The sequence below is a fragment of the Trachemys scripta genome, chromosome 16 (assembly GCF_013100865.1).
Source record: "Trachemys scripta elegans isolate TJP31775 chromosome 16, CAS_Tse_1.0, whole genome shotgun sequence".
Lineage (NCBI taxonomy): Eukaryota > Metazoa > Chordata > Testudines > Emydidae > Trachemys > Trachemys scripta.
Genome location: NC_048313.1, coordinates 24,085,169 through 24,097,175, shown reverse-complemented (window position 1 = coordinate 24,097,175; position 12,007 = coordinate 24,085,169). Strand labels below are relative to the sequence as shown.

Genomic DNA, 12,007 nt, shown 5'->3' with positions numbered 1-12,007 from the left:
CCTCATCCTGCACCCCCACGCCAGCATGGGACGGGGTCTGCGCTGTCTGCTCGCGCCAGGCTCCTTACACCGCGCCAGGGCGCCCCGCGCCCGGGTGATGGGCGTCCGAGTCGGAGACGCTCAGCACCATGTTCCCCACCCATTGTAAGGAGCGGGCCCCATCACCTCGGGTGGCTGCCGCTGGCTGGGAGGCGGAGGGTTAACGCTCCGGGAAGCGTGTGTGTGTGTGTGTGTGTGTGTGTGTCAGGGGGAGGGGGCGGCGGCCCGCGCCAGACCAGCCAATAGGCACCGGCTGCTTCTCCAGCTCCCGGAGCGGAGGCACCGGGACTGAGCGAAGACTGGCAGGGGCAACCTGGGCCAGCGCGGCGCGGGGAAGGGAGGGGAGCCGAGCGCAGGGCGCGTCCTTCTCTCCCTGCCGGTGTCTCTGGGAGAGCGGAGCTGGAGCCCCCGGCCATGGAGCCCAACAGCCCACGGAAGATCCAGTTCACCGTCCCGCTGCTGGAGCCGCATCTGGACCCGGAGGCAGCCGAGCAGGTGGGTCCGGAGCGGAGCTTTGTTCTGCGGGGGCCGGTTCCATGGCGATGCGCCCGGGGAGCGACCCTGCGGGCTCCCGGGCGCGGCACAGCAGAGCGGGCAGGGCGCGCACGGACCCTCCTGAGACCGGGGCTGCCAGCGCTTCCGGGCGGGGGGCAGCGGAGCCGGACAGGGCTGGAGACTCGGACCGGCCTGACGGAGCCAGGGAAAGGACCCCTAGCCTGCCCGGCCTGCAGGAGCTGCCCCGCCAGGACCCACATACCTGCGGGGCACGGGAGGGGGCCGCCGTGGAGGGATCTGGGGTTTGAGTCGCGATGTGTAGTGGGACGGTGTGTGTGTGGTGGGGGGCACTGGGGTCAGAGTATCATGCAGGATGTGTGGTGGGGGGGGTTGTCTGGGGTGTTGTGCCAGGTAGGGTGTGTTGTGCGGGGAGAGGGGAGGTGTTGTCTGGGGTGTTGTGCCGGGTGGGGGGGGGGGGGTTGGGCCAGGTGTAATGGGGGTTGTGTGATGTTGGGGGTTGTCTGGGGTGTTGTGCCGGGTGTGCTGGTGGGCTGTGTGATGATGTGTGGTGGTGTGGCTTGTCTGGGGTGTTGTGCCAGGTGTAGTGCCGAGTAGGGGGTGTTGTGCCAGGTGTAATGGGGGCTGTGTGATGGTGTGGGTTGTCTGGGGTGTTGTCCCGGTGTGGTAGTATGTGTTGTTTGGGGTGTGGTGGGGGGCTGTGTGATGGTGTGTGGTGGTGTGGGTTGTCTCGGGGTGTTGTCCTGAGTGTTGTGCCGGGTGTGTGTGTGGGGGGGTGTTACCCCCCAGGGAGGCTCCCCTCGAGCGCAGCCTGTGAGCTATGACTGGTGCTTCCCTTCGGCGGCTCAGCCGGGCCGGACGGTCCGACCCGGCTGTTCTCAGCGCCTCCCCCCCCCCCGGGCTGCCCGGAGAGCGGGGGGGGGGGGGGGAGGGGGTTTCACGGAAGCTCCGCAGCAGCCCGCACAGTGCAGCAGCCCCGGGCTCCCCCAGGGCCGGTCTCAGCAGCGCCCGAGTGAGCCCAGAGCGGCGAGTGACTCCGAGGGGAGCAGCACCTGGCCCGGCCCGGTTGGGAACGCCTCGGGCTCTTCGCTGTCCCGTGCCAGCCCCGCGCTAGAATAGTAACGTGCGGAACGTGGCTCCGCCCCTCCCCCCACGACCCCTGCCCCCTGCCTCGCTGAGACTCCAGGGCTCGCTCCGTTTTGGCTCTTGCTGGCAGGGATCCAGGGCGAGACCTTGGCCCCGGGGACGAGGCAGAGGCTCTGGCTCGCGTTTTTAATCCATCCTGTCCTAACAACATGCTGAGCGGGGGGGCTCGGGGCTCGGTGACAAGGTCCAGCCCCCTTGGGAGTTCTGGGCGGACACAGAGTGGAGCTGGTGGCAGAGGCGGGGCTGGCATGGCATTGCTGTGCAGGCAGGGTCAGCACCCTGGGGCGGAGGGCCCACCTGTAGGGGCCTGAACCCTGGCCCAGTTCACTGGGCTAATGGCATCAGATCAACCTAGCACCAGCCAGCCTTCACGTGACTGCTTTGCAGCAGCGGCCCAGTCCCTTGGCTGCCGGTCCCCATTTGAGCTGGAACAGCAGTGGGATTGTGTGTCAAGGGAGACGTCAGGAATGAAATGGCAAAGGCCAGGTCAGGAGAGGACTAGGGTGTATTAGTAACGCTGGGTGTGGAGAGCTCAGACTGGGATAGCAGGGGGCTGTGGGTCAGGACTGAGGGGCACCAGCAGAGCTGACGGGGGGAGTCTTGGGGTGGCATAGCAGGGGCTGCAGGTTGGGATTGAGGGCACTAGCAGTACTGTGTGTGGAAAGTCCAGGGCTAGAATAGCAATGAGTTTCTGGCCCTCCTGGTTGTGGAGAAAAGCTTGAAAATGTGACCCAAGCACAAGTGAAAGGCTCTGGAACCAGAAGGCAACAAAACAGAAGCCAGCAGTCATTAATTTAAAAACAAACAAACATGATTTTTGAGCCAGTCTCACGATTTGGAGACGCCTGGCGTTGGCCATGCTCAGCTGGGGCTATCTCACCTGGGAAGGGATAGGAGGTGTGGTGCAGAGGGAACTGCTCTGACCCCAGAACTGCTGTTCATTTGAGGAGTTGCAAAGGCTGGTCCCAGGCAGGCAGGCAGGCAGCACAGAGCCCAGCTGGGCGGTAGTTACCACCCTGGGACCTTCCAGTCCTGCCTTCCATGAGAATGGAGTGGAGATTTTCTTTTACAGGAACTCCGTGCAGTCCAGTGGCTCTCCTCGTGCAGGGCCGAGCATCTTAATAGGTTCCAGGGCTGAAGCTCATGTGCTTTCCTCTTGGTTCTGGGGACAGGAGCCCCAGCACTGCATCTTTGTGGCCTGTGTTCCACCAGCAGGATGATACTGGGGTGTCAAAGATGTGGGATTGTGAAACATGGGCCGTCTCAGCACCGAGTGTCTTGCTGTCACTTCCCAGAGGAGCTAAACGCTGTCAGGCGCCATCTGTGTCACTGCTGCACAGCTCATTTGCAGAGAGGCTCGGAGAAGCTGCTGTAGCATCTCACCAGCAGCAGCCGGGGTGGAGTGGAGGCTGGGGGATATGCAAATAAATGTGAAACTGATGCAGGGGGTAATGCACTGGGAGGAGGGCCGGGGGAAGCAGTGGAAATGGCACCTTCCTCACCCATCCTGTAGGAGACCTGCTTTGTCTGAGCTAGGAACAGGAGCTTCCACCTCCCAACTCCTCCACACCGTCTGGGCTGAGAGTCCTTTCCGGGAGGAATGATCATCTAGTCTGAACTACTGCGTAGAACTTCCCTGAATTCCATTTTCAAATATGTGTTCCCCAGGTAGGTACCTACACACTATGATCGAGTCACCCCTTTGAGTAGGTCTAGTGGGCTTGAGTGAAGTGAATGGGAGGCAGGACTCCTGGGTTCTAGTCCCAGCTTTGGGAGCGGAGTAAGTCTAGTGGGTTAGAGCAGGAGGGTCTGTGAGCCAGGACTTGTGGGTTCTAATTCTGGCTTGGCCACTGATTCTCTCTGTGACGCTGGGCAAGTCCAGCCCCTATCCATGCCTCAGTTTCCCTGTCTGTAGATTGGGTTCAGTGACATCTCACAGGCAGGGATCATAGATGTTTATAAAGCGCTAAGGTTCAGAGTTTCAAGAGTGCGGAACCGCCAGCAATGGAAGGTGCTGGATGCCGAAGGCCTGGCCAGGGGCCCTGGGGAGGCTGGAGCATTGTCCTTGTCATCACACTTTCCATGATCCATTCATTCACTTTTGCAGAGTTTTGTTGCTGAGACAGGTCGCTTCTCACTAGGCAATCGACAATGTGCTGTGTGGGGAGAGGCACTTGGCTCCCTAAACTCTCCTCTTTAACCCCAAGGGAGCCCCTGAGCTCACACAGTTCAGAGGCAGCTGGCCGAGCAAGGGGAGCTGCAAAGTCCCTCTCTTGGGCTGGAGGGGAGCAGGCCATGGGCGGGGGGTTGGGAGGGTCAGGAGGCAGCCTGTTGGGGGCCAGCAGGTAGGAGGCTTTCCAGGAGCAGGGGACTGGGAGGCTGTTTAGGAAGAGGAGGAGGGAAGCAGGGGGTTGGGCAGAGCGAGGGGTTAGGCTTGGGCAGAATGAGGCAGGGGCAGGACCTACTGAGCAGCAGGGAGGGGAGCACTGGATAATCCAGGGCCTGTCCAGTCGGTTGATAGGAAACATCTGGGGCTGCTGTCTGTGCCGTACCATGGGGGCATATGTGCTGCGGGCGTGTTCAGTGAGTGCTGTGTGTGGCTGTGGCTGGGCTGTGTGGGCCGCCAGGCATCCAATGGGGTCAGCAGTGCCGTGCCAGGTAACCCATCCTCATGCATTGAGGCACCAGCATGCATCTGTGCAAACCTCCCAGGCACTGTGCGTTCATGCTGGGAACTACAGTGTCTGAGAGCATCAGCCGAGGGACACAGGGCAGGGTGGGTGATGAAGCTGGTGTGATGCTGGGAGTCCGGCTCCAAGTGGTCAGCCCCCTTGGGTGGATGAATCCTGCGCCAGGGCCATCCCAGGCCAATTCACAGCACTTTTGGGGGATGTGAGACTTTCCTGGGGGCTGCCTTCCCGAGCTTCTCCTCAAAAGCAGAATGAAGTCTTTAGCCCTTATGGCTACGAGATGCCCTCGGAAGTGTGACCTGAGCGTCAGCAATGCAGCACTGTCTGTCTGAGTCTACAGAGACCCTGGTACGGTCACACTGTGTGAACTGACCCTGTTCCTTCCCAAGGGTGTTGACTCTGGAGAGTAATGATGATGGTTTAAATGTCAGCACTGTTCACTACTGATCAAAGCAGCTGGTGAAGGGGGAAGACGATCATGTTATGGAAGGATGGCCCTGTGCAGGGTCTCATGGGCATCTTGAGGGGATGGAGCCTAGTTTGTGGGCGAAGCCTGGGGCATAACAGATAGCTTTTTTCCCAGTTTGACCCCTGGTTCTGAACATTCACAACAGAGACTCAAATCAGGAGTCTCCCAAGGTCTGTGAGGAGCAAATCGACCAGGAAAGCCAAAGGCAGTGACTCATTGCGGGGGAGGAGCTGGTGCTTGCTGGGAGAGCCAGGGGCCTGAGTGGGATCTCCCTGCTGGGTTGAGGAGTTATTGGGGTTGGCTTTGTCTCCTGCCTGGGCAATGGAGCCATGATGCCTCAGCCAAATTTTCCTCCCAGTCCAGTGGTGCTGAGCCCAGGCACAGCCAGGCCACGGCCCCTCAATTGAGCTGCCAGGGCTTTCCCTGCCCAGATGCCGGTCCTTCTCAGGAGCTGGTGCAGGAGAAGATGCCTGAGTGCCAGAGCATCGGGGGTGAGAGCCCTCCCTTCTCGCTGTGTAGATGCCAGGTGGTTCATACCGTTTGCTCCATGTGTGCTTAAAACAACAGAGGTCCAGGTCTGCTCTGCTAGAACATGGTCGAAATGAGGTTGTTGGCCAGAAATCCCCATGGAGGCTGCTGTGCTGTCATCCTCCACCACAGAGGTGGCTGCATTTCAGGGTTGCTTATTGCATAAGGGCTTTGCAGTGAGGAATGTGAGGTTCCTAAAATAAATCTCTCTCTTGGTCTGGATTTTGACTGGCCACTGGCAGAGGGTGGGTTAGTGGAGCTGCCCGTTTCCCCCAGTCCCTCCCACTCACAGAGGGATAGGAAAATGACCCCACCCCCCCAAGATGGGCCCAGGGCAGTGTTTGGACCCAGCCCCAGGCCTGGCTCCACATTCCAGACCCTCCAGAGGCTGGAGTGGGGCTAGATCGGGGCTTTGCTTGAGGCCCAACATACCCAGACCTCCAGATGGCCATGGGGGTGCTGGGGTGAGCAGCTCTGTGCAGAGGGAGGAGAGGCCCTGCCTGCCACGAAGCCTCCTTCTTGCTGCCCTGGCTTCTGACTCTACTCGGGTCCATCCTGACCCTGCCTGGAGGGTGGGAGCTCCCTTCCCTCTGGGGGCATCAGAGGCTGGCTGCTCCCTCTCTACATTCCTGCAGCTCATGAGCCCCCATGGTCCCTCCAGGGCTGTCACAGCCTGTTTCATGCTCCTCCCACTGCCTTCTGGCTCTTGAGCAGGTAGCAGGGCTGGAGAGGGAAGGGGAAGCCTTGGGGATATGGGAGAGACATGGAGCCATCAGCTCCTCCCTGCTTCTCCAGCTCCTTAGGAGGGAGCCTTCCCTGATGTGCTGGGGTCCCATTCTTCCCAGCAGCAACCCATGATCCCACAGTCACCTAGTGATAGCAGGAGCATGACCCTAAAAAGGTGCAACATAAGCCCAGCTCATCTGCCAGGGGCTCGAGAACATAGGTCACAACGGAGGGGCACGGCAGAGTTGTGGAGAAGGGAGCCCAGGGCTGCAGGTCAGGACCGAGGGGCACTGGCAGAGCCATGTGCATGGCAGGTGGGCGGCCCAGGACTGGGTTAGCAAGCGTCTCTGAGTTGGGACTGAGGGGCACCGGCATAGCTGTTGGGGTAGGGTGGAGGTTAAAGGTTGGGAAGCAGGATCCATTATTTGAGCCTCTGTGTCACTCAAATCCCAATGTCCATTTGAAAGTTGATGCTAGAAGAATTAGCTTTGAATTGCACTGAAACTGTAAGGTTCAGCCAGTGGAGAGGTGAGTCCAGGGAGGGGCTTGGTTGGAGACAATATCCCCCTGGTAGTGATGGTGATGAGAGGGGGTGGGGCCTGCTGTTAGTCAAGGATGAAGAGAGAAGGGGGTGCGTCAGTTTGCTGGGATTTGGAACTCTGGGAGGTGATGATGTGGTCCTGTATCCTAGGGGCTGAGATGTGGATGCAGTGGGAGCCCCTTGCTGGGCTGTCCCAGCTCTGCAGCAAGGGGCTGGCTCGTCACATTTCTCAATCCTCAGTCTCCCTGGCGTGGATTCACAAAGAGGTGTTTTTGCTGTAGAGGTGTGAAAGCTGCTGGTCAATACTACGGTCATTGTTACAGCCGCTGGTGCTGGGGTAACCAGATCTCTACAGTACTAGTCGTGCACCAGGCAAACTACAATTCGCAGGTTCCATTTGCCAGACCCTGTAAGCGCTAGGCCCGGTGGGTCCCACCAATGACTCAGCCGTGGCTGAGCGAAGGGCATTGGACTAGAGCTGATAGGGAGGGGAAATCCCCTTGGGCCAGCGGCTTTAAACAATTATGATTCAAAGTAAAACAATAGTGGTTCCTGTTTGGCTCCTGGGTAGGAGGGGATAGTCCAGCAGAGGGCTCCTCAGGCCCTGTACCCAGGGTGCCCTCCCAGTCTCTTCTAGAGCCAAACAGGAGTTTGCTGGTTTCCAGGCCAGGCTCATGAGTTTGTGTCTCACTGGGACCCCTCTGTACAGCCTCTGCCCCATCTCTGCTGCTCCCCCACAGGTTCTGCGCAGACTTGGGCCCCCGTTGTGGTGTCCACCAATTACAGTCCCTTCACATGTAGTGCCCTGGCTGGCTCCTGCTGCAGCCAGCTGTGAATGCCATTCCATGGGGGTTCTCCTGCTGCTCCCTGTTTGCCCTGCACCCCCATCCCTGCTCTCTCAGAGACAGGTTATTTCATTGGCTGGGTTTCCAGGGGAACATCCCTCCCCCCAAAAATCAAACCAAACACCCTACCCCAAGCAGAGCTCTGACCCCTGCCCGAGGAGGCAGAGATGCCATGATGTCTTCTAGGGTCTTGGCTGCTCCTATTGATCATACATAGAAGGCACTCAGACACTATGCTGGTGGGCAGCAGGATAAAACCGTTAGATAGATTGGGGTGTCTGTGGGGACAGACAGGTAGATTTGCCTGGGGCCCCGAATAACTGCTTTGGCACCAGGCTGTGGGAACCCCAGAGCCAGCCCCACACCAGGCACCAGTCCCTGCCCTGCACCCAGCGCATGATCCTTTGAGCAACTGAGCCAACATGCACAGTGTGGGGAGCACAGCCCTGCCCCCAGGCTCTGCATACCCATTCCAGCGGCCAACCAGCGAGCACATGCTAATGCATGCTAATGTGCTGCTGGCTCAGTGCTGGCCCCTGGCTTACTGCCAAGGTGAATGCTCTGATTTGCAACACAAGCCACTGTCCCAGGTTTGCTTTCTCCAAGTGATGAGCAGGAAAGGCTGCTGCCGCCACCTTTTGCTTTGGGAACCGGTGCTAATTAATGCTGCGCTTGGTCCTTTTGCGCCCATCAGTGACTTAGGAGTCGAGCAAATGTTCCCATAGAACCCAGCGCCCATGTGACGTGCTCCTTAGGTGAAGGAGTCTGGAGTTTGAACTGTAGCAGAGTATAGACAGCCCAGGTAGGAGCACTCACAGCTCTACTTGGAGCCTCACCCCGGTGCTGGTGACATGTCCTCTCCAGCTGGGACCCTGAGGTGTGTTCAGCCCATGGCCTCTCTGCCTGTTGGTGCTGGCTGTGGTGATAGATGGTGTGTGGCAGAACCAGGCTGAGACCCATCACAACTCACTTCAAGGCACTGAACAGCCATGAAGGTAAAGGCCCTGGGCTGGATTGGAGCTGGTGCCCTAGAGCTGAGGGGCCACAAGTGGTATAGGTGCTGTCAATTGGCTTTGTGATCTGATGAGTGTGGGGAATGGCACCGCACCGGCCACACTGGTTTAAAGCAGCCAGAGCCCCAGGCTGGCAGCCTTGCCCCCGAGCTCTGGTGTTGTAGTGCCCCCAGCAGGAAACAAGAGACAAGGCTTGAATGTAATGAACATACGCGGGTTCTTTATGGAGGCTTCTGGACACAGACACACCTTATGGGTCTCTCTGGCCCTCCAGTCTGCACTGGTCAGTGCCTGCACACGGACTCTGCAGTCCATACTGCACACTGAAACACTAAGGCTGTTAAAGAGAGCAGAGCTGGGGCCTTAACCTGGGAGCCTGGCCAAGGTCCAACATCTCCCCAGATTCAACATCCGGCTTCATGTCCTGTCCCAGGGCTAAATTCAGGGCTGGTGTAAGTGAATGCAGTTTGTCCAGCTTCACGGGGTGAACTGAGCCTTCTGACACCATGGCTGAGTTGTGGCTCCCTGAGTGGCTGTTTAAGCAGCTGCCACTTTCCACCCCAGAGGAGGCTGCATTTCAGTGCTGGGTGCTGCAATTCCTTTGGGGCAGGAGGCGCTATATGGCTGCAGAACTCAATCCCTGTTAGTTCAGCCCTATTCTGGATACCATCTTCTTCTGCCTCTCCCCTAGGAAGGATTAATGAGATTTATTTCCTCCTAATGTTTTGCTTTGTTCCCATCTTGTCCTCCCCTCCCCTGCTCAGTTCATTGTTTCTGTCCCCCTCCTTTGTGTGTAACCAAACCTCAGATCTTTCCAGGTCACAGTGAGCTCCACTCGGCTCCAGCCCAGAGGAACATTGTGCAGGAAAAGGAGAGATTCCTGCATAGAGCGCTAGTGTGGGCAGCTTTTCCAGCCACGTGAGGGGACATTTCAGGGGAGGAGGGTAGAACAAAGGGAGCAGATGAGCCTTCTCCACTTGCTCTGGCACCAGCATCTTGCAAAAGCTTCAGCGTATTTCTGAGCCCCAGCCATGCTTGGGGCAGCGCTATCCACTGGTTAAAGCACCAGGCTGATAATGGGGAGACCTGGATTCTGTTCTCAGCTTTGCCAGTGCGTGGCTGTGTGACCTCAAGTGAGTCCCTCCTCCTCTGTAGCATGGAGAGGACAATCCAGTGAAGTGTTTTGAGATCAATAGATGGAAACTCTTCTGCAGGGGCTGAGCTACACATGCAGGGACCATCTGTAATGGATAGCTCTGGGGCTGGGGTTCAAACAGCCAGGATTGTGAATGTTTGGGGTCCAAATAAACCAAAACTGCAAAGGGAGCCCCCCTGTTTGACATCCGCTGTAGTTTGGGGTCTCACTCTCTCCGGATGTTTTCACAGCCCTGTGCGCTTCCTGCTGCCATTCACCCCCAGAGGGTTGGGGTGGGGGAGGTGAAGGCTCCAGTTGGGAGTGCGGACTCTGGGGTGGAACCGGGATGAGGGGCTCAGGGCTGGGGCAGAGGGTTGGGGTGCAGGCTCTGGGGTAGGGCCGGGGATGAGGGGCTCAGGGCTGGCACAGAGGGTTGAGGTATGTGGGGGGGGGGGTGTGAGGGCTCTGACTGGGGTTGTGAGCTCTGGAGTGGGGCCAGGGATGAGGGGTTTGGGGTGCAGGAGGGTGCTCTGGGGCTACAGCAGGGAGAGAGGACTCCGCCCAGCTGCGTGGCCACGCAGCTTACAAGGAACTTAGGTGGGTTCTGGGTTCGGCTGCCGGGTAAGATGGGCCCAAGAATGGCCACTCCTGTGTTCAGGGAAGGGAAGCATCTCAAAAACCTGTTCTCCTCTGAGCAGCATCCTCTGACCCTGCTCTCGCAGGCCTGTCTAGCATGGGGTGCAAAGTGTTTGGCACCCAGGAGCTGTCAGGGGCTGACTCACAGCTTTCAGAAGTCTTGTATAAATAAGACCACACGGCCTCCAACACGTGCTGAACCAGTCACGGTAAAGTCCAGGGCACAAGGGTATAGGTATTGCTCCCATCCTGCTGGCACCCATAGGGGGAATTAAGTGATGTCTAGGCTCCCTGTAGGGATCATCTTGCCCAGCCAATGCACGATAAAGCTATGGCCTGCCCTGGCCACCTTGGGTGTGAAAATGGGTTAGTGAGCAAGTTTTAAAACAGGCCTTTATTGTGTAGACAGAGCCACAGAGGTGATGCAAGTCAGAATTAAGGAGCATCGGCAGAGCTGCATGTGGGGAGCCCAGGGCTGGGCTATCAGGGGGCTGTGGGACGGGATTGAGGAGCACCGACAGAGCCATGTGTGTTGGAAGGGAGCCCAGGGCTGGGATAGCTTGGGGCTGTGGGACAGGACTGAGAAGCAGCCCCATAGCTGTGTGTGTTTGGGGGGAGCCCAGGGGTGGGCTAGCAGGGATTGTGGGTCAGGACTGAGGGCATTGCATGGCTGTGGGTCAGATGTGCCACCATTGCAGTGCACCTGCCTTACCCAGCTCTGCCAGCTCTTCCCTTTTGTGGAAATTAAATACAGCAAGAATTGAAAGTGAAGAGAATTAACAGTTTGGACGTGGCTGCGGCGAGTGAGAATGTTCGCTCATGTCCCGTGGCCCCCTGCTCTCCCCTCCCCAGTCTTGTCCTCCAAGGCACGCGCAGCCCCCAGTCACCGCAGGGCTGGACTGGTCCTGCGCTGATTGAGCCCAGGTTGCAGTCAATGAACCGGCGCCAAGTTCGATTCCATTCGCATGCCTCTGCGCAGATGGGCAAATTACCCAACTCCGCGAGGAGACGTCTCATTTAGCAAGTGCCGCGCTGGGAGCAGACTCGGCGCAGGTGCAGGTTTGCCAGTGCGGGGAGTGGGGCTGGGAGCTATCTCACTGCGCAGCGGGCACGGTGCCAGCCCCAGCAGCTCCCCTCCCCCGGGAGTATTTTAGTTGCAGGTTTATTTTTATTTCACCTTTTCTGAGTGGATTCACTGCTGAGAAAGCGCCTGAACGGACCAGCCCTGAGCTTCCCCTGGAGTAGAGACACTGCAGGGTGAAAGCCCCCTGGCACTAGCCGGGGGCCCCGGGCTACTGAACCTTCCATCCCCCAGGCTGGCCCCCTGCACTCACGCGCTCTGCCCTGGACTTGTGCTGAATTGGGCTTCCCTTGCTGAACAGGCTTCCTGCCTTCTGCCAAGGCAGGCCCTCCCTGGGCCTGGTGCTGAACAGGCCTCCCGCTGCCCCCCTCCCTCCACGTTCGGGCTCCCTGTCTGGGCCTGGCACTGAAAGGGCCTCCTGCCACCCCCTTCTGCTAGGGTTACCATACGTCCGGTTTTTCCCGGACATGTCCGGCTTTTTGGCAATCAAACCCCCATCCGGGAGGAATTGCCAAAAAGCCGAACATATCCGGGAAAATGCCGGCCGGGCACTTCCCCTCCCGCGGCTGCTCTGCTCCTCCCCTGACTCTTCGGCTCTGTTTAAGAGCCGAGCTGCCCGAGCGCTATGGGCTTCAGGCAGACCCC

At 58.8% G+C, this 12,007-nt stretch overlaps 1 protein-coding gene across 1 annotated transcript in view; it reads left to right on the top strand.

Moving 5' to 3' along the window:
• Positions 1-281: 281 nt before the first annotated feature.
• PPP1R1A (protein phosphatase 1 regulatory inhibitor subunit 1A) overlaps positions 282-12,007 on the top strand; it is a 33,109-nt gene continuing 21,383 nt past the window's right edge. Inside the window, exon 1 of the mRNA XM_034792920.1 lies at positions 282-534. Coding sequence (XP_034648811.1) covers positions 454-534 — 81 coding nt within the window. The 5' untranslated portion in view covers positions 282-453. The remainder of the gene's footprint in view (positions 535-12,007) is intronic.